The following is a 24360-nucleotide window of genomic DNA, read 5'->3' as shown; positions in this document are numbered from 1 at the left end:
TGTTACTGGTGGGAAAAATTCCCACGCGTAACATCATCCTTACATTCAGCAAACAAAACCACCAGCATTTGTCAAAGCAGGATATCTCAACTGTCCAGTATAGCTCTTTATCTCAGATCCCTTATGCTTTAAATGTCAGAAATATGCAGTTCTCAAACTGCCTGTTGTTCTACTATCTGTGCGGCAGTAAAGAACATGAGAATAAAGATCATAAGAACAAAACATCAAAATGTTCTGTGAGGTAGACCATCCAGCACATACTCCTGAGTGTGCCAAAAGTAGAAGTATGAAAAGGAGATACAAAAGTTAAAAACAGAGTAATGTTTTATACCAGGAGGCAAAGAGGCAGTATACCACAGTAAGTAATAACATCTTCTAAACCCTCTTATGCTGAGAAGTCAACTGTCAAGAAAGTGTCAGTCAGGACATTGACAAGGACGTCAGTCTCACCTTCTCACAACTACAACATTCCTGAAATATGACTTGTATCTCCTTTGAGAAATGAAAGAGAAAAATCATTATGGACTCACTCCTGAAGAGATGCCAAAAATGGTCTGATACATAAAAATCCTCTTATTAAAAAAATGAATGGAACATACATCACAGAGGATCAAAAATATGCCTCCAGACCCTTTATTAGATGGCTCGTAAACAGATAGCATGGATACCTCCACTAATCCTCAGAAACATAAAACAAATAATAAAATAATACTGAGTGCCCTAGAGAGAGAGTTGAATTTGACAATGTCTTGGATATTTCTTTTTTCAGAAGAAGAAGAAATGATGCATACTGGCTGTCCACAATTCTCAGAAGAGAAAAAAAAAATCCAAGACTAATGAAAACAAAACCACTCATCATTTGAAGCCAGATTATACACTAAAGAGAAATAATGGAAACATTCCTGCAATGGAATTGCCATGGATTCCAACAAAATGCCTACCTGAACATTCACTGCCATTGACTTAACTATTTGCTCATCCTCCCTTTTCCCAGCATTTAATTGGGAAACTGATGACAACCTATTTGGGAGCAATCACTTTCCCTGTGATATTCACTTTTCTGCATGGGCAACTATGTACTACATCACGGTTATCATGGTGAAAAAATGAGCAAGCTGACCACCTTTTCCTTGTTAGGTAAATTCAGTTTTGTTGCAGTCAGCTCATGTCTTATTGTCAAGGCTGTGAATCATGTAACAGACTGTATTATAGCAGCAGCCAGAACTGTAATTCCTAAAACATCCTGGTTCCCATGTTTTCCTAAACCTTGGTGGAATGACGATTACACATGCACAACAGCCAAAGTTTAGAAGAAAGCATGGGGTATTTTCTGCAGATACCACACAACAACAAACCTAATTGCTTTCATATGAGCTCAAGCAAGAGACATCAGGCATCAGATCCAAAAGGAATCCTGAATTCAGTGTACTTCAAGATCCACTAACAGCAAAGAAGTGTGGATAAAATTCTAGAAAATGAAAGGCAAATATACCACCCACCAGCTCTCTATCCTTGAGCATAATGGTTGTATATAGTTGCTGATCTAACAGTGATTGCCAGCACATTCAGGGAGGTTTTTGGCAAAAAACATTGGAAACATCTCATCTCCAGAGTTCTTTGCCCAAAAATGCAAAGCAGAAAAACAATAAATCCATTTTCTTTGAACAGCAGAGAAGAATACAACAGATCATTTAACAAAAAAGAAATGAAAGCCGCTTTGCTTAAATGCCATTCAACTGGTGGACCATATAATATCCATTATGATATGGTAAAACATCTGTCGCTATCATTCATGGATGGATCAGCTGTTGCACCTTTGCAATAGAATTTCCTGCGAGAGCATATTTCCAAATCCATGGCAGAGGACAACTATTATTGCCTTTTCTAAGCCAGGAATGGATCTAAAATTGCCAGAAAACTACCACCTACCAACTGCTTAAGAAAAATTCTTTAAAAATGGTTAACTTATGTTTTCTATGGTTTCTGGAGAGAAGCAACTTTTTTTTTTTTTTTTGGAGATTTGGAATACTGACAAATCTACATAATTTTAGTCTTGGGGAGAATCTTCTTTTTTATCAAGAACATCTTATCTAACTGAATCTTTCAAGTCCCAGCCAGAACCACTATCTTCTGACTGTATCACCAACAGGAAGGAGTCCTATATAACTCACTTACTGTTGCACATTTTTTGCAATCAGTGTCAGTTTGATAGCAACTTCCTCCAACAGTAATGCCCTACATGTGGATGACTTTACTATCTTCTGTCATTCATCTGATATGAGAGTCATTGAAAAACAGCTGCAACAAGCTATTGATTATCTCTCAAAATGGACATTTGCAACTGAGTTCAGATTTTCAGAGCAGAAGACAGTGCATGCACTTTTGCTGCTGATGTGGTCTTCATCTTGACCCAGAACTCTGACTAGGACAAACATTAATCCTAGTTGCACCAGAAGTCAAGTTCTTGCAATTGATATTTGACAGCATGGGCGTAAGAGTATATATTTTTATACTTTTTCCCTTCACACACTCCAAGTAGTTACAACTTTTAAATTCAAAGCAAAAAGAAAACACTAACTAAACTCCTAAATCTATCTTGCACACAGGTTTGTATCTCAGGATATCTCATTTGTAACTTAAGAATGTAACTTAAATTCCTATTTAACTCATTAAATCCATTAAGAGATTGAATCTTTACATTTTTGTAACCAAAATAAAAATCTTTAATTTAAAAAGCACAGATTATATACAACATCAAATTAACTACTTAGCTACTACACAAGCAGCAGTGCATTTTCTTCAAATTACAAGAAAAATTCTAACTACACAGCTTTTTTACTGATACTGATTTTCCCTTTCAGTCATTTCTGACCGTAGGTGACTTTGTAGGCATTGCCTACAAAGTACTTCTGTTGAGATTTTTACAGGGTAGTTCACCACTTTCCACAACCCCCCAATTTTATCTGCGCTCAGGACCGGTATATGGCTGGGACGTATTCATGACTGTAATCCATGTGTGTTCACTGGGCTGGTTTGCCTGTTCTGGGGGAAGAAAAACCCAAGTTTCTGGGTGAAAAAACTCCCTACCTCCGGATGAGACTCGCTAACTCACCTTTGGTCGAAAGAGACTAGATAAAGGTTCCTCACGTTCGATTCACTGACGGAAAGGTTACAATCACATAAACTGATGTTTATGTGATTGTAAAGATATTGTACTATATATTGACAAAACTCCTGTAACCTTAGTCTCTTGCTTCTTAGGGGAAACCTTTATTCTTTCTTAGTTCACACATGAGAAAGACTAACATAAAAACTTAGCCTGCTGTCTATATGACAGCAACATAAGTGACAATTATCCTTGCATCTTAAAATCGTAGAACACAGGAAAACATATCTTGTCTTTATCCAAGACACTTCTATAATTTCACTTTCTATATGAAAGTAGCAACAGAATCCACTGAATAAACTACTAAAGTTCATCACTTTAGAGTGAATTAACTTTCTGTGTGAAAATCTCAACATTCTTCTTGAAACCATATCAACAGTTTAACACTTCAGAACAACCTTTTCTTTCTGCATGAAAGCTTCTGAAGAAATAACTAAAAGAAACTGTATCAACAGTTAGAAATCACTTATAAGACTGAGAATCCTAAATAAAACAAACCTTACTGGGCCCATTCTATATGAACTGGAAATCAATAAAGTTCCTTTCATCCTCAACTGAAATAAATCTTATATGGGTTAATGGCTGCAAAAACTTCACACTTATCTCTTTATGCAAGGATATCCTCTCTCAGTCTTTTATTTCTAACTTTTCTTCTAATTTCTGTATAGTCTTTGTATATTGAAGACAAGCTTTCTCCTGCTGTGTTTCTTTCCTACTCCCACAACAACCAAACATTTAGCAATGTTTGATAACATTTCCTTCATGCTTACATGGTGATCAGAATACATTTTCAAAAATTATGGAAACAACTACCATGTTAGAATAAAACTTCAAGCGATTCTTTTGGTTTATATTAAACTGATGTTTCAACCTTCACATTAAGGTCATCATCTGGAGTATACATATATATATAGGGTGTCCCAAAATTCATGCAAGATTTAAATTTAGCGCGATTTGTGCGGTAAAGTGTTGCCAACGAGAAAAAAAAAGACAGCGTGACAGCTGACAGTCCAGGGTTATTAAAAATGGAGCGCTACACGAAAGAACAACGCATTTTCATTGTTGACCAATATTTTAAAAATAATGAAGGTTTGGCAGCTACAGTTCGCAATTTTCGTACAAAATATGGTCAGAATAGTGATTTAACTTCATCAACTGTGAAAAGATTAATTAAAAAATTCAAGGAAACCGGATCAATTAGTGATCTTATGCACTCTGGCCTTCAACAAGTCGTTCAACAGAAAACATCGAAGCAGTTCGTGAGAGTGTTGCTGAGAGTCCAGGAACATCAATTCGGCACCGTGGTCTTGAATTGGGCATTTCGAGAAGCTCTCTACAGCGTATTCTCATGAAAGATTTGCATCTTTATGCTTACAAAGTTAAGTTCAATTGACTCAAGAACTTAAGCCTACTGACCACACACAGCGAAGAGAGTTCGTTGAATGGATTATGGAACAACAACAAGTGGATGCTTATTTTTCGAACAAAATCATCTTCAGCAATGAGGCTCATTTTCATCTTGATGGCTTCGTTAATCGACAAAATTGTCGCATTTGGGGTTCAGAAAATCCACGAGTGATTGTTGAGAAACAAATGCATCCACAATGTGTCACTGTTTGGTGCGGATTTTGGGCTGGAGGCATCATCGGGCCATTCTTCTTCGAAAATGCGGCTGGTAAGGCAATAACAGTTAATGGTGCTCGCTATCATCATCATGAATCATGGGCTCACTGCCCGTTGATGTCTGATGCCTGTTTCGCTATCTTCTTCCACTTTTCTTTGTCCAGTGCACAGTGTCGCAGTTTTTGTACACCCATTCCACACCAATCTTTTATATCGTCTATCCATTCTCTGTATGGTCTACCTCTTCTGTTTAAACCATCCAAAATACCAAACATAAAAGTCTTTATCTTCCAGTCCTCACTCATTCTACAGATGTGTCCAAATAATTGCAGCTTCCGTTTTATAATCTTCTGCATTAGATTCTGTTTTGGTTGTATCTTCTGATAGAGCTCTTCATTGGTGATTTTCTGTACCCATCCTATTCTTAGAATCTTCCTGTAACAAGTTCTTTCAAATGACAAAATTCATTTTCTTGATTCCTTATTTATTACCCACGTTTCAGATTCGTACAGCACACCGCTGAAGATGCATGTTTCCAATACTCTTAGTTTTGTTTGCAGACTGATCACTTTACTTTTCCAGATGTTATCCATGGCCTTCAGATTTGTTCTTCCTTTTGCAATTCTGATCTTTATTTCTTTTTTACAGTCCAAGTCATATGTCAGTTTACTTCCCAAATATGTGAATTGTTCTACATTTTCTATATCAGTTCCATCCACTTGTATCTTTTGTTTCATGTTCTTCTCACCAAATACCATTGTCTTTGTTTTTTCAAAGTTCATAACAAGTCCAAATCTCTTCCCTTCCTCATTTAACAATTTCAGTGTTTTTTGTAGTTCTCTTTTGTCTTCTTCAATAATAACAATGTCATCTGCAAATCTCAGATTGCTAATTCTCATTCCGTGTACAGATATTCCTTTGGCGTCTTCTTTCATTTTATCCATTGCTCTTTCTAAATGTGCAATGAAAATGCTTGGTGATATTGGGTCTCCCTGTCTAGTACCTCTGCTTGTTTCAAACCATTTCCCCAAATCATCACCTATTCTATCTGCTGCAACTGCATTCTGGTAAACATCTTGTAATATGGCTATTAGTTTTTTATCAAATCCACAGGATTCCAGAACTGCTAATGTCACTTTCTGGTCAATACTGTCAAATGCTTTCTGAAAATCAACAAAGCAAGTATATATGTTTTTGTTTTTTCTCCCAGCTTTCTCTGCTATTAACCTCATTGTCAAAATCTGTTGAATTGTAGTTCTATCCTTCCTAAATCCTGCTTGCTCGTCTGCAAGGTATGCTTCCAATTGTGTTCTCAATCTTTCTGTCAATATGATCATCATCACTTTACCAAGGTGACTTATCAAGGCAATTGTTCTATAATTTTTACATTCTAGCTTATTTCCTTTCTTGTATAATGTTACTAATATTGATTTCACCCACTCCTCTGGCATTTTCCCTTCTTTCCATACCATATTGCATAGTTGGTGCATTTCTGTAACCATACTTTCACCACCATATTTAATCATTTCTCCAGTAATGTTATCGTTACCAGGACTCTTGTTGTGTTTTAGCTGTCCTATTGCTTTTTCTACCTCTTCTCTTAAAATGTCCACATCATGCTCATTACCTGGTGGTGATATCTGCTTCAATTCTTCAGTGAGTTTCCCAATGCTATCTGAATCTAGTTTTTGTTCATATAACTCACTACAGTATCTTGTCCACCGCTGTACAATTTTTTCTTTATTCATCAATACTTTGCCCTTTTCATCTAAGGCAATAACAGTTAATGGTGCTCGCTATCGCGACATGATAATCCAGTTTTTTGTGCCTAAATTGCAAGATGTGGATGTGGACGACATGTGGTTTCAACAAGACGGTACCACATGCCATACAGCCCGAGAAACAATTCAATTACTGCATGAGTTATTTCCTGGTCATGTAATTTCCCATTTTGGTGATCAGAATTGGCCAGATCATGTGACTTAACGCCGTTGGACTTTTTTCTTTGGGGTTTTTTCTAAGTCTAAGGTTTATGCCAACAAGCCTACGACCACCCACACCTTGAAGGAGGAAATTGAGCACTGTATCAACGAAATTCAGCCACATTTATGCAAAACGGTCATGGAAAATTTCGACAAAAGAGTGCGTGTGTGTGCCAGCAAAGCCGTGGAGGCCATTCACCCGATATGCTATTCTATGCATAACCCTATACTGTATACTTTATGAATCAATAAGAAATTACAATTTTTAATTAAAAACCTGTGTTTTCTATCAGAATTACTTCTTGCGTGAATTTTGGGACCCTGTGTATATATATATATATATGTGTGTGTGTGTATATATATATATATATATATATATATATATATATATACACACACACACACACACACGCAAAGAAACAAGCTACACTGCAATCTACATGGTATTCTGAAGTTACATTGATTTAGTCAACCATTAAAACTACTGGCCTGACATCTGGTGAAAAAAAAAAACTTTACTACATCAAAGCTTATTCTGTTATTATCTATTAGGTTACAAAATTAAATTAAATTAAGCTAGAGAGCAACATGTTCACATAAAGATATTTTTACTTATATAACTAGAAATATAAATTAAAACAAACCAGTATGGTTGGTAGCCAATAGAAGCTGAAAAATTGCTTAGAGTCAGGGTTTACTGGAAAACTTGAACTAAGTGGGCTGAATGTGTGCCATCCAAATTATTGGGATTTTCAAACCACCATTATTATTAAGATTAGGTCAGTTAAGCAAAATTTCACAGAGTTCTTTAAATTTTCGTTCATACTAGGTTTTTGTATAATGTAAGGAACAAGTACTTTTCCAATCAATTTGGTGTAGGGTGTTTAGAGCGTGATCTGAGAGGCCTGCTTCACCAAAATTATTAAATTTAATGTGTCATTTGTGTTACAGTTTCCCTAGTATAAGGTAAGTTACAAGTGCAATAGATACAATAAACTCCAGGGTGAGCGAATGGGGGGGGGGGGGAGGATCCTTAGAGAAGTTGAATATGTTTTTTAGTTTTATAGGTGGTTCTGCTTCGGCCAATAGTTGAGGGTATAGACAGCCCTAATTATCACCTAGCCAAGAAATTAGTGTCAACACTCAAGGAATTGGTAGCTCATTCTCCTCTCCTATGTAAAGAACACAACACTTCATAAACAAAATTAAAAGCATAGCACTCGACAAAGATGATTTATTAGTCAGTTTTGACATTTCTACCCTTTTAATGAATGTCCCAATTGGTGACACAATTCTTCTCTTACAGAATTAATTTCTGCCCGACATTATGGCTCTCTTTGCCCACTTACTATGTTCTGGTTACTTCATATAGCAAAATAAATTTTTACCTACAAAAAGAAGGCACAGCCAGACTCACCACTCCCCCCCACCCCCAATTGCTAACTGTTATATGGAAGCTTTTGAGCGGCGTGCTCTATATTCCTTTACTTTAAAACCTACAGTTTTGTTACATTGACGATGTTTTCATTATCTGGCCACATGGCTGCTGAATGTTAAACACATCCCTTAGCCACCTGAACAAACAACATGAGCGCATACAATTTACTATTGAAATTGAAAATCAGAAATCACTCCTTTTCCTGGATATACTGGTCACATGTCTTCCTTCAGGCAGTCATTCCTTCATTGTTTACTGCAAGCCTGTAATAAAGAGTGTTGTTTTCCTATACTTGTATTGTAATATTTTTATTCTCTTATATCTCTATTCTTTAGCTTTATCTTTATAATTAGCAGTGCGTGCTTTGGTATTTTTAAGCTACATTGAGATTTTACAAAGGCCCATGAAAAATTTTTTCTTTAATCTGTTTCTGTATCGTGTCTCATGCATTCTCTGGGTCAGACAATTCTCAGGTTTGTCTTTTAATTTTGAGCAGGGAATGCCGCCAGCCTGACCTGTGGGCTCTTCTTAATGCTACTGGCACTGTGACTCATGTTTGTTATTATCTCTCGGGTAATTTACCCCTTTACGACATCCTGCTTTCCTTTTTCTATTTCTCCCATTACCTGGGTGGTAATTTTTATTACTGCTTCTCTCTATAATGCTTACTTCAATGGCATTCTTTACATTTTTTATTGTGACGTCTATAACTTCCGTCTCATTTGCCACCACCTTGACACTCGAGATGTGAAAGGTCTTCCCCTTTTTACTTGTTCACTATCCCTAACAGTTGGGGAATCAGGCAAAGAATTTTTTCTGTCTTTCTGATCAAAATTTCTATTTTCCTTTCCTCCCCCCTTTTCTAACTGGGAACAGTCACTCTGTGTGTTATTCTTACTATATTTTCTGTCAGGGCAACGTCTCTGGGCATTTTTCTTCCGGGCAAACTGCTGAATCCCCAATATGGAGATTTCCTTTTTAGAGAAATCGTAGGAGAATCTGTTTCTCTAAAAAGTCAGTTCCAAGTACTATCTTTTCTGTAGTTCTAGGGGTTTCTGGGAGTATTAATAGCTCTGGTGAGACAGTCAACTCAAAACCAGGCATTCCTTTTTTCTTTGGGATTAACCAGATTTTTCTCTTTCTTAATCTCACTCTTAGTATCTGACACTTCTGTAATGTTGTGTATCTGGCTGGCACTAGATTTGGGATGAAGATCACCTAGCCTTTCTTCTTTTTCTTTAGTATTCTTCTAAGGTGTTAATTTTTCTTTTGTACGCTGTCTCTTTTTATTCTTCTCTTACTCCTAATCTGAACTTGTTGAAGACTGCCCAATCAAAGCGGCTCTTTTCATTACTGAACATGCTCATGCTATTAGCTAAGGTGAGCAACCTATTATAATAATCAGTGATGGGTTCTTTTTTCTCCTGTTTACATTTTGCAGCCTCCACAGGTTCGGACCCACACTTTTAACTTTGGAAAACTGAGATATTAGGGTATCCTTGAATTTATTGTATTCCAAAGTGTCTCTCAGGATAGAAGAGGAATACAAAAAATTCTTGGCCCTTCCAGTCAGGTTATTCCTTAAGATTATTAGAAGCTGAAAGTCCGACCAGTTTCCGGCATTCCTTAGCTCTTCTGCAAACTTGAAGAAAGACAACACATCATCATGGTCTTCTCCAGAGAATTGAGGGATTATGAGGTGAGGATTTACTGTCCTAAAGAATTCTTCATTCCCCCATCTTGTTAGTACTAGTGGCTTCCAAATTACCGCTGTTGACATTCATGGTTCTTAAAAAATTTTCTTACACTATATATATATATATATATATATATATATATATACATACATACACACACACACACACACACACACACACACATACACTTTCTACTTATTTGCCTGTTCTTTATTTATAAAACTGTTCCAATCCACTATTTCTATTTTAATTACTGTGGATTTTATCCTGTCGCTGCTGCAGCATTGTAATAATAAGTGTTGTTTTCCTATACTTGTATTGTAATATCTTTATTCTCTTATATTATCTCTATTCTTTAGCTTTATCTTTCTTCTATATTACTTTAAACACCGTTATTCTAATTAGCAGTGCGCGCTTTTTCTCTCGTAACCTTCCTTACTTATTCTACTGCATGCTATGTTTATCCACCTTCCATATTTACTAGTCATATGTCTATGAACATTGAAAAATTTATGACAAGAGAAGTATCAAAGAGGTCTGCTAGTTTTAGACAAGTTCTGCGCCCGGCAAAATACGATAAAAAAAATGCACGAAGGAGAACAAAGAGCGGGTCAAAATTTAAAGGAAGATGAAAGAGAAATGCTGAATTCTTCGGGGTTTACTACCCTTAGTGCAAGGTTCCGAGATCAGAGAATAAAAGGAGACTGAGCCAAGCATGAGGGGCTTCCAGTCGTTAGAGAGAGTCATCAGAAGTCGGAACTAGAGGCAGTCAGAACCAGGGCAGAAGCGAGCTACAGACCATAAGCGGAATTTGAACCAGAGCAGTGGTGGCAAGGGAACGAGGAGAGGCAAGGTCCCAGTTAGAAAGAGGAGAGTCCAGGTCCAGTTGCTGACAGAGGAGAGCCGAGATACAAGTGCCTAAAGAGCAAAGGCGAAGTGCTGTTACCGACAAGAACCAGAGCCAGTTGGTGGCAATTAGAAGCAGAAGTTCCCAAAGTAAGGATCCAGAGGAGAATTTGCCCATATGCTGAAACCTCTTGTATATGTGCTATTCGAGTACTGCAGATTACAGTCAAAAAGCCCGCTAATATCCCAAAGTGAACCTGCTGTAACAAGATACTCCTGAAGGAAGCCTAAAACTCGAGATAAAAGAAAAGCCATAAAGACTAGTAAAAGACTCTTGACTGAATGTGCGAAACAGAGCCTCTGTAAGTTACTTCCCTTTGTATATGTATATTTTCTCTTATAATCTAGGAGATATGTTGTATATGGACTGTTAAGAATTAGCTTAATAATGTTAAGAAGTGTCCATAAGAGAGTCAATTGGTATGTTAGAAGTTGATATCTATTTTGTAAAAACTAACCTCTTTGCGAGTGAACTAGAAGTTTAATAAGTTTAATTTGTAAGCAGAGAGTAAATATGTGTTAGAGTTAAAGTGATTATTTAGTGTTGAAGTGAAAAGGTTCTAATTTTATGCTAAAATTTTTTTATAGATGGGTAGGGAAAGCAATCTCCCTGTCGTTTGTTTCATGTATATTTCATATACATGAAATATACATGATGATGCAAAAATATACAAAATATACAATTGATGATGCAAAGTTGTGTAGTGCAATAAAAAATCAAGCTGATGTTGAAAGTTTGCAGGAGGATTTAAATAAGCTGGTAAAATGGGCAAAAGAAAATGGATGTCAGTTCAATGTGGAAAAGTGTAAAGTCATGCATTTTGGGATTAAAAGATTACCAGCTGTGTACTACATCGATGGAAAGGTACTCCAAGAGATTGATGAGGCTAGGGACTTAGGGGTATTGGTAGATAGGGAGATGAAGTTCAGAGGACACATTGCTAAGGTGTCCAAGATTGCACATAGGATTACTTGGTTGTTGAGGAACACACTGACATCCAGAGATAAAGAGGTTATTATTCCCCTTTATAAAGCATTGATACTTCCACATTTGGATTACTGTGTTCAGGTCTGGTCACCTGGATTCCTTGGAGATGAGGAGGCTGTGGAGAGGGTTCAGAGAAGAGTGACCAAGTTGGTGAGTGATATAAAAAATGCTCCCTACATTGATAGATTGAGAGCTTGTGGATTGCAGAGATTGGTTGATAGGCGAAGAAGAGGGGATATGATAGAAACATTCAAATTACTAAAATGTTTTTATAGGATTGATGCAGGGGAAATGTTTCAGCTGTGTGATAGTGATGGAAGAACAAGAGGTCATCTCTGGAAATTAAAGAAGAATGTGGTTAACAAAGGTGTCAGAACAAGGTTTTTTGCCTGGAGGGTGGTGAATGAGTGGAATTCATTGCCTGACTTAGTTGTGAGCTCTTCGTCTGTAAATGAATTCAAGAAGAGATATGACAGATATTGTTTTGCTAGTTTGGGTCTCTCGCGATGAGTCTACTGACTCCATGGAGATACCCGTAATAATAATATTAGTGTAAATAAATGTGTTTTAATTATTTGTTAAAAGACTGCTGCCTGATCCTTTATTTTACAACTGCACTGTTCCTCAATAAATCAGACTTGTGAGCGGGAAACAACTAAGGCATTAAAAGCGCAGTTTTATTATTTAAGAACCACGACTGTTTGTGTAAACTTTGTTGAAGGAAGTTACACTAGTAAGAGAGAGATCTACCGGAAGTTTTATTGGGTCTTATGCTGAATATTTGATATACTGATGGTGCAGTCTGACAAATAAATTTTTCAGTGGTCATAGGTATACGACTAGTAAATACGGAAGGTGGATAAACATAGTACGCAGTAGAATAAGTAAGGAAGGTTACGAGAGAAAAAATGCGCACTGCTAATTAGAATGACGGTGTATAAAATAATATAGAATAAAGATAAAGCTAAAGAATAGAGATAATATAAGAGAATAAAGATATTACAATACAAATATAGGTAAACAACACTTATTATTACAAGCCTACACATACTGGCTATATATACATGCTGACTCGTATCGCCACCCTTCACAAAAACTTGGAGTCATTAACAGCCTCAAAAACAGAGCTATAACAATTTGTTCTAATGAACAAGCTCTTAAACAAGAATTACAAACTATTAGCAATACATTTATAAATAATTGCTATAGCAAAATATACTATTAATAAAATTCTTCATAAAACTTCATCAAAAAGTAACATAGATTATTACAGTCAAACCATAGCTATCCAATGCGTTAAAGGATTATCAGAAAAAATTAGTTGAATTCTACACTGTTATAAATAAACTTAATGCTACTTTTAAACCACTTATGAAACTAAAAAGCATATTCAACTCCTCTGAGGATTCTCTTCCCCATTGGCAATTTAATTTAATTTGAAATAATCACCCTGGAGTTTATTGTATCTGTTGCACTGGTAACTTTCTTTATATTGGGGGAACTGAACGTACAATTCCTATCCGTAAAAAAAGAACACAAACGACACATTACATTTAATAATTTTGGTGAAGCAGGCCTCTCAGATCACGCTCTTAACACCCTACACCAAATTGATTGGAAAAGTACTTGTTCCTTACATCATACAAAAACCTTGTATGAACAGAAATTTAAAGAAGCCCATGAAATTTTGATTAATTGACCTAATCTTAAAAATCCCAATAATCTGGATGGCACACATTCAGCCCACTTAGTTCAAGTTTTCCAGCAAACCCTAACTAAGCAATTTTTCAGCTTTTATTGGCCACCATCCATACTGTTTTGTTGTAATTTATATGTACAGTTATATAAGTAAAAATTTCTTTATGTGAACATGTTGCTCTCTAGCTTAATTTAATTTAATTTTGTAACCTAATAGATAATAACAGAATAACAGGATTCTAGCCTTGATGTAGTAAAGTTTTTTTTTTTCACCAGATGTCAGGCCAGTAGTTTTAATGGTTGACTAAATCAATGTAACTTCAGCATACCATGTAGATTGTAGTGTAGTTTGTTTCTTTGTGTGTGTGTGTGTGTGTGTGTGTGTGTGTGTGTGTGTGTGTGTGTGTGTGTGTGTGTGTGTGTGTGTGTGTGTGTACTCCAGATGATGACTTTAATGTGAAGTTTGAAACATCGAGTGATTATTTTGGTTTATGTTAAACTGAAGTTTTACTCTAACACAGTAGTTGTTTCCATAATTGTTGAAAATGTTTGGTAACATTCTTTTCACTACTGTATATGCTCAGAAATGTAGTGAAAAGAACTTGAGTGAGAAACTTCACTTAAGTTCTCCACTGTGTCCTTATTGGATTCCAGCATTTCGTTTGAAACGAACAAAGTTCCTTCTTCACAGTGCAGAAAAGTCTATTTAATTACAATTTTAAATTGAAATGGTAATCCAAAAATTATTTAGTAATTCATGCAACATGAATTATAGCAGTACTTTTATTCTCTTGTAATTGACAACATTTTGTAAATGTTTGTTTACATACAGATGTCACCAACACTCCAAAACTTTTGACAGCGCATACAAAATTACATTCGAGCACTGATATCTAATTTATGCAAATTTATTTCTCATCTAACCAAGACTTGAGTAGCGAATGATAAAAAATAATATTTGAAATCATCTTGCTCGCAGCATAAAAAATAAACATACATTTAACTAACAACTTTATGAATATTGCATTACTAATTTCATCATCATCAAATTTGTGACATGCATCCTCAAGGGGTGTACAGGATATGATAGTAAAACATGAAAAATTTACATAATTACTAACTTCCTATCTACAATTTTCTTCCAAATCAGTCTATTACTTGTCAAGACTCCAACATTATCAGATCTTATATTTCTATCGTCTAAGGCACTTTGTACCGTATCAACCACCTATATCTTGGTCTTCCTCTGGGTCGTTTTGTTTGGTTAATCTTTCCTTGCCCATTCTGTTTAAGTGACCATACCACCTGAGATTAACTCTGCTAACGCATTCCTGAATGTTGACAATGTCAAGTTCTTTCTTAATATCCTCATTTTTAATATGATATTGCCATTGATGCCATCTGTTCACGCCTCTAATCTTTCTCAGGACTCTCATGTCTGCGGTCTTTAGTCTTTGGTCAAGTGTTTTACTTCTGACACAGCTCTCAGATCCATAAGTTAAAACTGGTTTGAACACTGTCTTGTATACAGCTAATTTAGTGTTCTGACTAATTTCTCTCTTATTTCATATAAATTTATTCAATTGACTTCCCACCATACCAGCTTTGCTGATTCTGTTGTCTATTTCCATATTTAATTTACCATCTTCACTAAAAATCATGCCTAAGTAGCTGAAATGTTTTACTTGTTCCACAGGTTCCCCGATCACAACACAGTTGACATTTTCAACAATTCTACCTATTTTCATTGTCTTTGTCTTTTTAATGCTGACCTCCATACCATATCTATTACAATAGTTATTCCATTTAGTCAGGAAATCTTGCAAACTTGTAGCAGATTTATTTAGAAGTATAACATCGTCTGCATAAAGCAAAGAGCTGACATTAACATCTCCAATTCTGATATCATGTTTAATACCACTTTCCTTCATAATGTGATCCATATAGATAATGAATAACAGTGGGGGATAATGTACATCCTTGTCTCACACCAGATTTAACATTAAACCATCTTCCTGTACATCCTTCAATTCTAACTAATCACTTACAACTCAAATACAGACTAAGTATTGTTTGATATAATGCCAGATTGACACCATATAACTGTAGCGTATTGAATAGCTTCTCTCTTGGCACCTTGTCATATGCCTTTTCCAAATCGACAAAACTTAAATACAGATCTTTGTTATATTCCCATGCTTTCTCAACTATTTGTCGTAAAGTGAAGATCTGATCTTGACAGCCTCTATTTGGCCTGAATCCATCTTGTTCTTCACCAAGCTTTTCTTCCACAATTCTTCTCAACCGTTTCTCAAGTATACTTGCATAGATCTTGCCAGGAACACTCAGTAGGGAAATACCTCTGTAATTCTAACATTCAGTTTTATTTCCCTTTTTAGATATGGGTACTATTAGAGCTTTACTCCAATCATCAGGAATTCGTCCCTCTGTCTAGGCTTTCTGAACTATGCAGTGCAGCCACTTTAACACTTTTATACCACCATACTTCAGCATTTCTGGTCGAATATCATCTACTCCTGCTGCCTTTCCAAATTTCAAGCCTTTGATAGCTTTTTCTACTTCAAGTATGGATATGTATTCCTGACTGTATGCATGTTGAGTGTTTTTTACTACTGTGCCATCACTGCTTGTTTCATTTAGCAATTTTTCGAAGTAATTACTCCATACTTCAAGGATATCTTTTTCTCCTGTTTTCATGTCATCTTTATCATCTCTAACTCCTTTTACAGCACTTTCCCCCCCATTTCTAAGCTTCTTCAACAACCTCAAGAATGTCTTACCACCATCTTGATATTTATTTTCCATGCTCTTGCCAAAGTCCTCCCATGACTTTTGTTTAGCTAGTTTTACACAGTGTTTCGCTTTCTCACATTTGTCTCTGTATTCTCTAAGAGCAAAAGCTGACTTATTTGCCAGGAACTTTTGATATGCTTTCTTCTTTTCCTTCACTGCCTCTTTAACTTCCTGTATCCACCATGGAGTTGTGATTTTTCTATCCTTGCAGGCAACCTCACTACATTCTGGCTGAATCAATCAGGGTTTTCTTCAATGCTTGCCACTGAATCTGCAAGATTTGGTTCCTGTTCTCAAACTCTTTCATTTTTTCTTCAATAATCTTTGTGTATTTTAGTCTACAGTTCACATCTGAGAGCTGCTCAACTTTCATATGCTTTAAAACTTGCTTACATGTTATTCTTTTCAATATGAAATTCAATTTTATCCTGCTCAAGACTAAATAGTGATCACTTCCAATTTCAAATCCTCTGTACAATCTGGTGTCCTGCACCACGGAGAAAACATCACTATCAACAATAATGTAATCAATGAGACTTTTCTTATTCCTTGCTTCTTCTCTCCATGTGAATTTGTGCACATTTTTATGTTGAAATATGGTGTTTAGTAATAACCAGTCCATGTCCTTAGCAGAAATCCAACAAGTATTTGCCATTATCATTAGCTTTGCTCTTTTCTACAAATTTTCCCAAAATATTTTTGTATGTCTGACAATCATTTTCTACTCTGCTATTTAGATCCCTGACAAGGACCAACTTTTCCTTTTTCATTGTGTCAGTTGCTTTTTCTAAAGCATCAAAAAATTCCTTCACTTCTACCTTAGTAGAACCTTCTGTGGGACCATAGGCACAAATAAGTCTCATTGTCCAATTCCCCATTCTGATATTAGCCCACATCACTCTACTTGAGACTGCCTGCCATTCAAGATTAGCCTCGTATTTTGTGTTGAATACTATGGCTACTCCTTCTTTTCCTTGATTGTCATTTCCTGAATATAATATTTTGTATTTATTGCTCAGAAAGATCTCACCAGTTGTTGTCTTTTTTGTTTCAGTCACCCTTATTATGTCGATTTGGTACTTATCTAATTTCTCGGCTAGCTCCATTTCTTTGCCATTCAGGCTTCTTATGTTGATAGTACCGATCTTTAACTCTGGTGATGATGTTGAGTTCAGGTGTACTTTCAGATTTGTTCCAGTAGCTGACTTTTTGCTGTTTGCCCTGGTTCCCTGGCGAACACAACGGGGCCTTGTTTAACCGGGCAACGCCCCAGCCGGCATGAAATTTTGTCATGTTGTACCATCATTTTGTATATTGGTTTAAGCCAATAAGAATACAATTTTGTTGGCTAAATCCCAAATTGCCAGCCCATCCTTGTTCATTCAGTATCCAGGTAGATACCCAACAGGGTGCACCACGAGAAAGTGAGGAGTGGACATTAGGTCAACAGCCCTGGTCGGTTCTCCGCATTCCTTTAAAGGCTATGTTGAGTTCTCTCAGTTATACAGCTTTGACCCTTAAGCACCCCATTACTAATTTCTTAACTTTAATTCATTTTTATATTTTGTAAACTTGCAGGATATCTGAATTTTAATACAGATATCTTACAATAACAAACTTGGTTTCCTCTCTCACACATTTGTCAGTTATTATAAGTTATTATGAACATTCTTTGTTTGTTGTTTTTCATTTTTTATAATGGAAGAGCATTTTGTAAGTGGATTGTCTTAATGCAGGGTGTTACTGTATTTATTTCTTTTAAAGATTTTTCATGCAATTCCTAATCTTTTCACTCACTTAAAATGCACATCTGGTAATTAACTTAAGGAATTTATAACTCATAAAATGGATATTGCCATTAAAGGAAACTTTAATGAATACCTTCAATATTTCGGCAACGTCATGTTGCCATCTTCAGGAACATACAAATATGGTATGTGCAAGCAGGTACTAACAAAAGCAAATGAGGAAGAAGGCAAGAAACTAATACTGTTCCTAAAATCCTAATGGTGCCCCCTCTATAACAACCATCTTTTGCCTCATTCACGAGAAGCTTCACATAACGAAGGTCATTGCATGGTAGGTGCCTCTACTTCTCTCTTTAATTCAGAAGGAACATCATGTGACCTGTTCCTGCAATTTTTTAGAGCTTTGCCAAGGAAATCGGAGAGAAGTGCTGGAATCCATTGTCACCAGGAAGATCATGGCAACAATCTTTTGGGATTGCTGGGGAATTCTCTTGATTGACTTCAAGGAGAGGAATACCACCATGAATGCAGGATATTATGTTTCACTCCTGCACAAACTGTGCAATGCCATAAAGGAGAAAAGATGAGGAATGCGAGTCATGATGTTTGCTTGCTTCGTGACAAATCTCCTGTCCATATGGCTATTGTTGTCAATGCTGCAGTGAAGCACTTCCAGGAGATCAAACACCCACCCTACAGCCCAGATCTTGCACCCAGTGATTACTACCTCTTCTTAAAACTCAAGGAAGAAAATTTTCAGATGACAATGAGGTGAAATATGCAGTTTTAGACCATTTTGCATACAAAAGTACAGACTATTTTTCAAAGGCATAGAAATCTGAACTCAGAGATGTGAAAAGTGTGTTGAAGTAAAAGGAGATTATATTGAAAAGTGACAAAGTTGTTTTCTTTCTATCACCTCTAAAAGTTAGACCAGAAACTTATGGAACCACCATGTATGTTTAAAATACATATAATTCATGTTTTAATTTAATCGCACTAAAAAGCCAATGATTTAATACAAGGGGTGCTCCTTTAAAATATAAGCAAAATAAGATATATATATATATATATATATATATATATATATATATATATAATCTTTATTTTATTTTATTTTTTAATTGTTTTTTTTTAAGATTTTGGTTTTCTTTTTCTTTTGATTTAGGTTAAGGAAGCTCATTTTAAAGCACATCCAAACTGGAAATGGTGTAGTCGTGACAGAAAAAAATCAAGTTCGGGCTCAATTAGCAAAGACATGAGGAAGAATGCAAGTACTTCTGATGATATTTCTATCATTAATACCTCAGGTGAGTAAATTTTAATTGCTAACTACAGAGTCCATCGAAAAAATGTAAACACACTTCAGCAAAAGAAAAACCTGTATAAAAATTGTAATACTAAATTTATACAGACAAATGGGATGAATACAAGTTACCTTTGATTTCTACAATTACACGAGGTGCTCAAAGTGGTTACCATTAGCGTCCAGACATTTATTATTATGGCGAACTACTGCTTGGGCAACATTAGCCAAAGTGTCCAGTGGGATTGCTGTGCATGCAGTTTCAATTTCTTCCTGAAGGGCCACCAGTGTAGCTGGTTTTCTATGATACCTACATCCTCTAGAGTCCCCCACAGGTAAGTCCAAAGTGTTAAATCAGGAGAACGTGTGTGTGGGGGGAAACTCAACTGCACCTCGTTGTCTTGTCCATTGTCCCTGCAAACTCTCATTGAGGTAAGCTGTCACCTCTCGGTGGTAGTGTAGTGGTGCACCATCTTGTTGGAAGAGAAATTGATCATTCCCATATTTCAGGAGAACGTGTGTGTGGGGGGAAACTCAACTGCACCTCGTTGTCTTGTCCATTGTCCCTGCAAACTCTCATTGAGGTAAGCTGTCACCTCTCGGTGGTAGTGTAGTGGTGCACCATCTTGTTGGAAGAGAAATTGATCATTCCCATAAAGTGCATGAATGGCAGTAAAATGGATGTTCGTAGCATGTCTAGGTACACTTGACCAATAACAATATCTTCAAAGAAGAATGGTCCTATTAAACCCCTAAATGACATTCCACATCAGACATTGAGTCCCTTTAAATTGACTGTCTTATCTACATGAATGCCTGGAATTTCTTGAGCCCAGTAAACACAATTATGCCGATTCATCGTTTCATTAAGCTTAAATTGTGCTTCATGAGACCAAACCATCTTCCTCACAAACTCCTCATCTACTATGTGTTGAAACCACTCACAATACTGTATTCTTCGATCAGGATCGTGTTCATTCATTGCATGTAATAATCTTGGGATGTAAACTTTCCATTTAACTACTTTAAGAATGCACTGTATGCTTGCACTGCTAACTCCTCTTTCTCATGTGCACATTGTGTGGTAGACTCCTGTGGCAAGCATGTAAACTGTTTCAACACTATAGCCAAGGAAACAGGACTTGTTGCTGTGCGAGGCCTCCCGGATCTTCCGTTGTGCACATCGCACACGGTACCATGGGTCTTAAACTTATCACGAATACATGCAATTGTCAGGTGTGTTGGAGGTTGTGTTGCAAACTCATGCCTCCATTGTCATTGAACTTCAGCAACATTCTCAAATTTGAGATAATACCACTTTAAAATGGTCTTCGAATGACATTGTCTTGGCCATTTTGTTTGACTGTCCTACCGGTCACGTGTTGATGCTAGTATTCATGTGAGTAATGACATCTTTTGAGAGAACATCATACTACACATTGCTACCATAATTCAATCCAACTTCAAAAAAAAAAGTCCATGATGACATCTGTTAAAGTGTGTATACATTTTTTTGATGGACTCTGTATTTATATTTATAGTTGATATTCAACCAAAAATGCTTAAATAAATCATTATTCAGAGGGCCTGGTCAGAAGGTTGAATTCCAGATGATTGAGATAGAGCATTCATAATTCCAATCTATAAAAAAAGTGAATTAAATAAAGAAGAATGTGAGGGTTACAGAGGAATTTCTCTACTAAGTGTTCCAGGTAAGATGTCTGCAGGCATTTGCAAAAAGAGGCAGAGAAGCATTCTGGAAGAGAAAGTGAGATAGGCTGCGTTCGGGCCAAATGGAAGTTGCCAAGATCAGATTTTCACTTTACAACAGTTAGTTGAAAAACCATGGGAATATGGCAAGGATCTGTATTTAAATTTTGTAGATTTGGAAAAGACATATGACAAAGGTGCCTACAGAAAAGCTTTTCAAAACACCACAATTAAATGTAGATAATTAATGTAGAGTAAATGGAACATTATACAAACTTCCATGTTCTGCCACATGAAGATCTCCGCATTGTCAATTCAGTAATATTATCTTCAATGACCTTTCAGCAACTTAAATGTTTCAATACTATCTCTCCTTCACCTTTTATTTATGGCAGAAAATATTCCTTCCATCATGTCTATCCAGCCTTTGGCTCATCCATAGTGCTAGTTTACTATAGATTTCAACCTTTAGTGTTCTTTAGATTTGAGTTTTAGGAAATGCCCAAGAATATTAATATTGTAATTTATCTTTAGGTGATAAACTACTACAAGCTACTCAAGAAGAAGAAATATCATTTCAAGAAAAAAATGGATTAACACTGAAGAAATCAGCTGAAAATGGTTCTCAAGATACTGAAAGTTGCATTACTGAGGTGAGAATTAAATTTAAATTATCCTTGTTAAGAATGGAAAATCACTTTTATGAGACTCTTGTTTAATAACTGAAGTTATTTGTGTGTATTAAACTTTAAGCTTAGATGCTGGTTTGAACACATAATTCGGTTTAATGGAAACACAACAACACAAAGAAATAGTTCCAATTTTCAATTCTGTCATGGAGACATCTAAAATATTGTAACAACACACAAAAAACACACAGAATAAGTAGAAGATATTAGTCTAAGAAGCCTAAAGTATTAAAAGAAGGATGCCTTCTATGGGTACTGGTTGCTTGCCTTGGATATTGGGCAGGAGGTCTAAGAATTAATGTTTTGCAAATTTTGGGAATTTTAACACAGCCATATTTATTTAGATTAGGTTGGTTTCTAATCTACTGCTAATTCCAAAATAAGTCTTTCAATTTTGTATATGCTGAAATGAAAGCATAGTAATTGTTTTTCCTCCCATTTTGCTTCTCTACAAGGTATTTAAGACATGATCAGCTAGACCTGACTAATTATGGTTGTGGCTGCAGATATATGTCTTGTGTTTTTCAAAGTGGATGTTGGCAGGTCACCATAATATGACAAGCTGCAAGAACAAGGCACCTTGTATGCACATGGAACACTTACAAACCTCTAGATTATGATCCCAGTAATTCTCAGGAAATAAACTTTAAAAAGATATTTTTAAAAATGTCACATCTTGGTCCCCTGAATTAGTTTAAAAAAACTTAAACCTTTTAGTCAACTGGTCAAAAATATAGACATTGACTTGGTTGGTGGAGAAAGGAATTATGGGGATAAAATGTTATTATTACATGAAGAAACACCACCCGTGGATTCCAAGGACCCATTGCAGGAGGACAGCATGCACTACCCATTATATTTACTCGAATATAACTCGCCCTCACATATAACTCACTGATTTTATATTACTAAAAAAGAAATTAAAAAATTTCGCATATACCTCACACACGAAAAAAAGTTTAAACACATTGATGTCAGGGCGATAGTAAATCGCTCACTCGGGTAATTCAGTGATTCAACAGCCACTATACTGCAGATGCAAGAAAAACAAGCAGTTTTATTGTATCATTGAATAAGGTACAGAAACATTTGCAGTCTGTGTAATATATTTCTCAACAAATAGTGCAATTAGAGATAACTGAGATAAAAGTGGCATTAACTAATGAATCACATGTCCCCTCCCACAGAAATCATGCTGTATAGACTCAAGCAAAACTGTATGTTGTACAGTTTTGCTTGACACAGCATCTAACTAAAAACTATTGTCCAAACATTGTCCAAATTTTCAATTACATGAAATAAGTGTTTATTCAATTGCATTTGAAATTTTTGGTGTCATTAAGACAGATCACAAAGGCTAACTTCAAATAAAATTATGCCTTATAATATGTGTGTGAATCCGCTCACCAGTCCAGCGCAGAAGCAGCAATAAAATTTAACTGAAGGGTTGAATTTTTGTGTCAGTTGATCCTGTCTGTGAGATGCAGAAGTGGTACACAAACAGTGAGAAGTCCCATCGGAATGATAAACCGATGTGAACATGTTAAAATTAAAAAATATATAGTGAATGTTGTTATGGCAATTCTAGATATTTTGGAATTCGGTTGAAGAGAATCAGCATTTTAATTCAACAGTTGTCAGCTTGTTGAGTCGCGCAATCTTTTGTTAATACCGTTCCAATCATATGCATGTCTTCATAGCTGCTCTATCTCTACTGGCCTACTATTGCTGTCCATTTCCCAATCTACTTTCACTTCTCATTAGTCATTCGTGAAGGATTGTTTATTATGTATCTCAAGTCTTATAAATTACTGGTACTTTTTGCTTGAAATGTGGAGAAACGTCCAAGTTACAGTGCTGGTTTTAAAGTTATGATAAACTCTTATGATTCCAAAATGATAAAACGACAAGCAAGAATGAAACTGTGTTTTGAGTTAATTACAGAAGCATTGTCACTAAATATTCAAATATATTACATGATGAAAGTGAGCGGCTGATTGCATAAATAACTTTGATAATTAAAATTTAAATGCATTCATTTTACTATAAAAAATATTGCATATATGCTGCATAAGTGACATTTACTTACATCTGCATAACGGTTTCTAATTCAGCGGCCAATATGTATATAATGTACTACAGGTACCTTAACACCTGAGGGTTAGATAATCCAGGAACCTTCCTCTATAGGCCTCCAATAAAGAGCAAGGTTGTGACACACTACATTACTTTATATAAAAATTTTAAAAGTAATTACTGCAGACATTCAGAATATCCTTATTTTCAGTTCTTATATTGCCTATGATTGACATTTGATTCCATTTATCATACTCTTTCTTCCATATCTTTCTTAGGTGCCTCCTAAACATTTTACTACCTTAATATTTATCCTCTGTATTTTTTCCAAAATTTTCCCATGAATAACTGGAGAGACTGTTACCAGAAGAAAATGTAATGAGTGATATGAATAAGCAATCAAAGGAAGTAAGTGGTGATGTAAAAATTCAGCAGAGTAGAGTAGGCTAGACTGAAATTCTTGTGAGTGAAGGGAATAGTACTGCGAGAGATGAGAGTGAGAGAACAAAACTGCAAGAT

The 24360-nt window shown here is 35.8% G+C and overlaps 1 protein-coding gene across 1 annotated transcript in view; it reads left to right on the top strand.

Moving 5' to 3' along the window:
- LOC150093981 (protein capicua homolog) overlaps positions 1-24360 on the top strand; it is a 315184-nt gene that overhangs the window by 51336 nt on the left and 239488 nt on the right. The window contains exons 5-6 of the mRNA XM_090412927.1: positions 19229-19370; positions 21611-21729. Coding sequence (XP_090269053.1) covers positions 19229-19370; positions 21611-21729 — 261 coding nt within the window. The remainder of the gene's footprint in view (positions 1-19228; positions 19371-21610; positions 21730-24360) is intronic.

This window comes from Typopeltis vanoorti, chromosome 23, assembly GCF_054136105.1.
Source record: "Typopeltis vanoorti isolate ZY-2024b chromosome 23, IOZ_Tvanoo_1.0, whole genome shotgun sequence".
NCBI classification, from domain to species: Eukaryota; Metazoa; Arthropoda; class Arachnida; order Uropygi; family Thelyphonidae; genus Typopeltis; species Typopeltis vanoorti.
The sequence above is the reverse complement of the archived record's forward strand: the minus strand, read 5'-3'. Positions and strand labels throughout refer to the sequence as shown.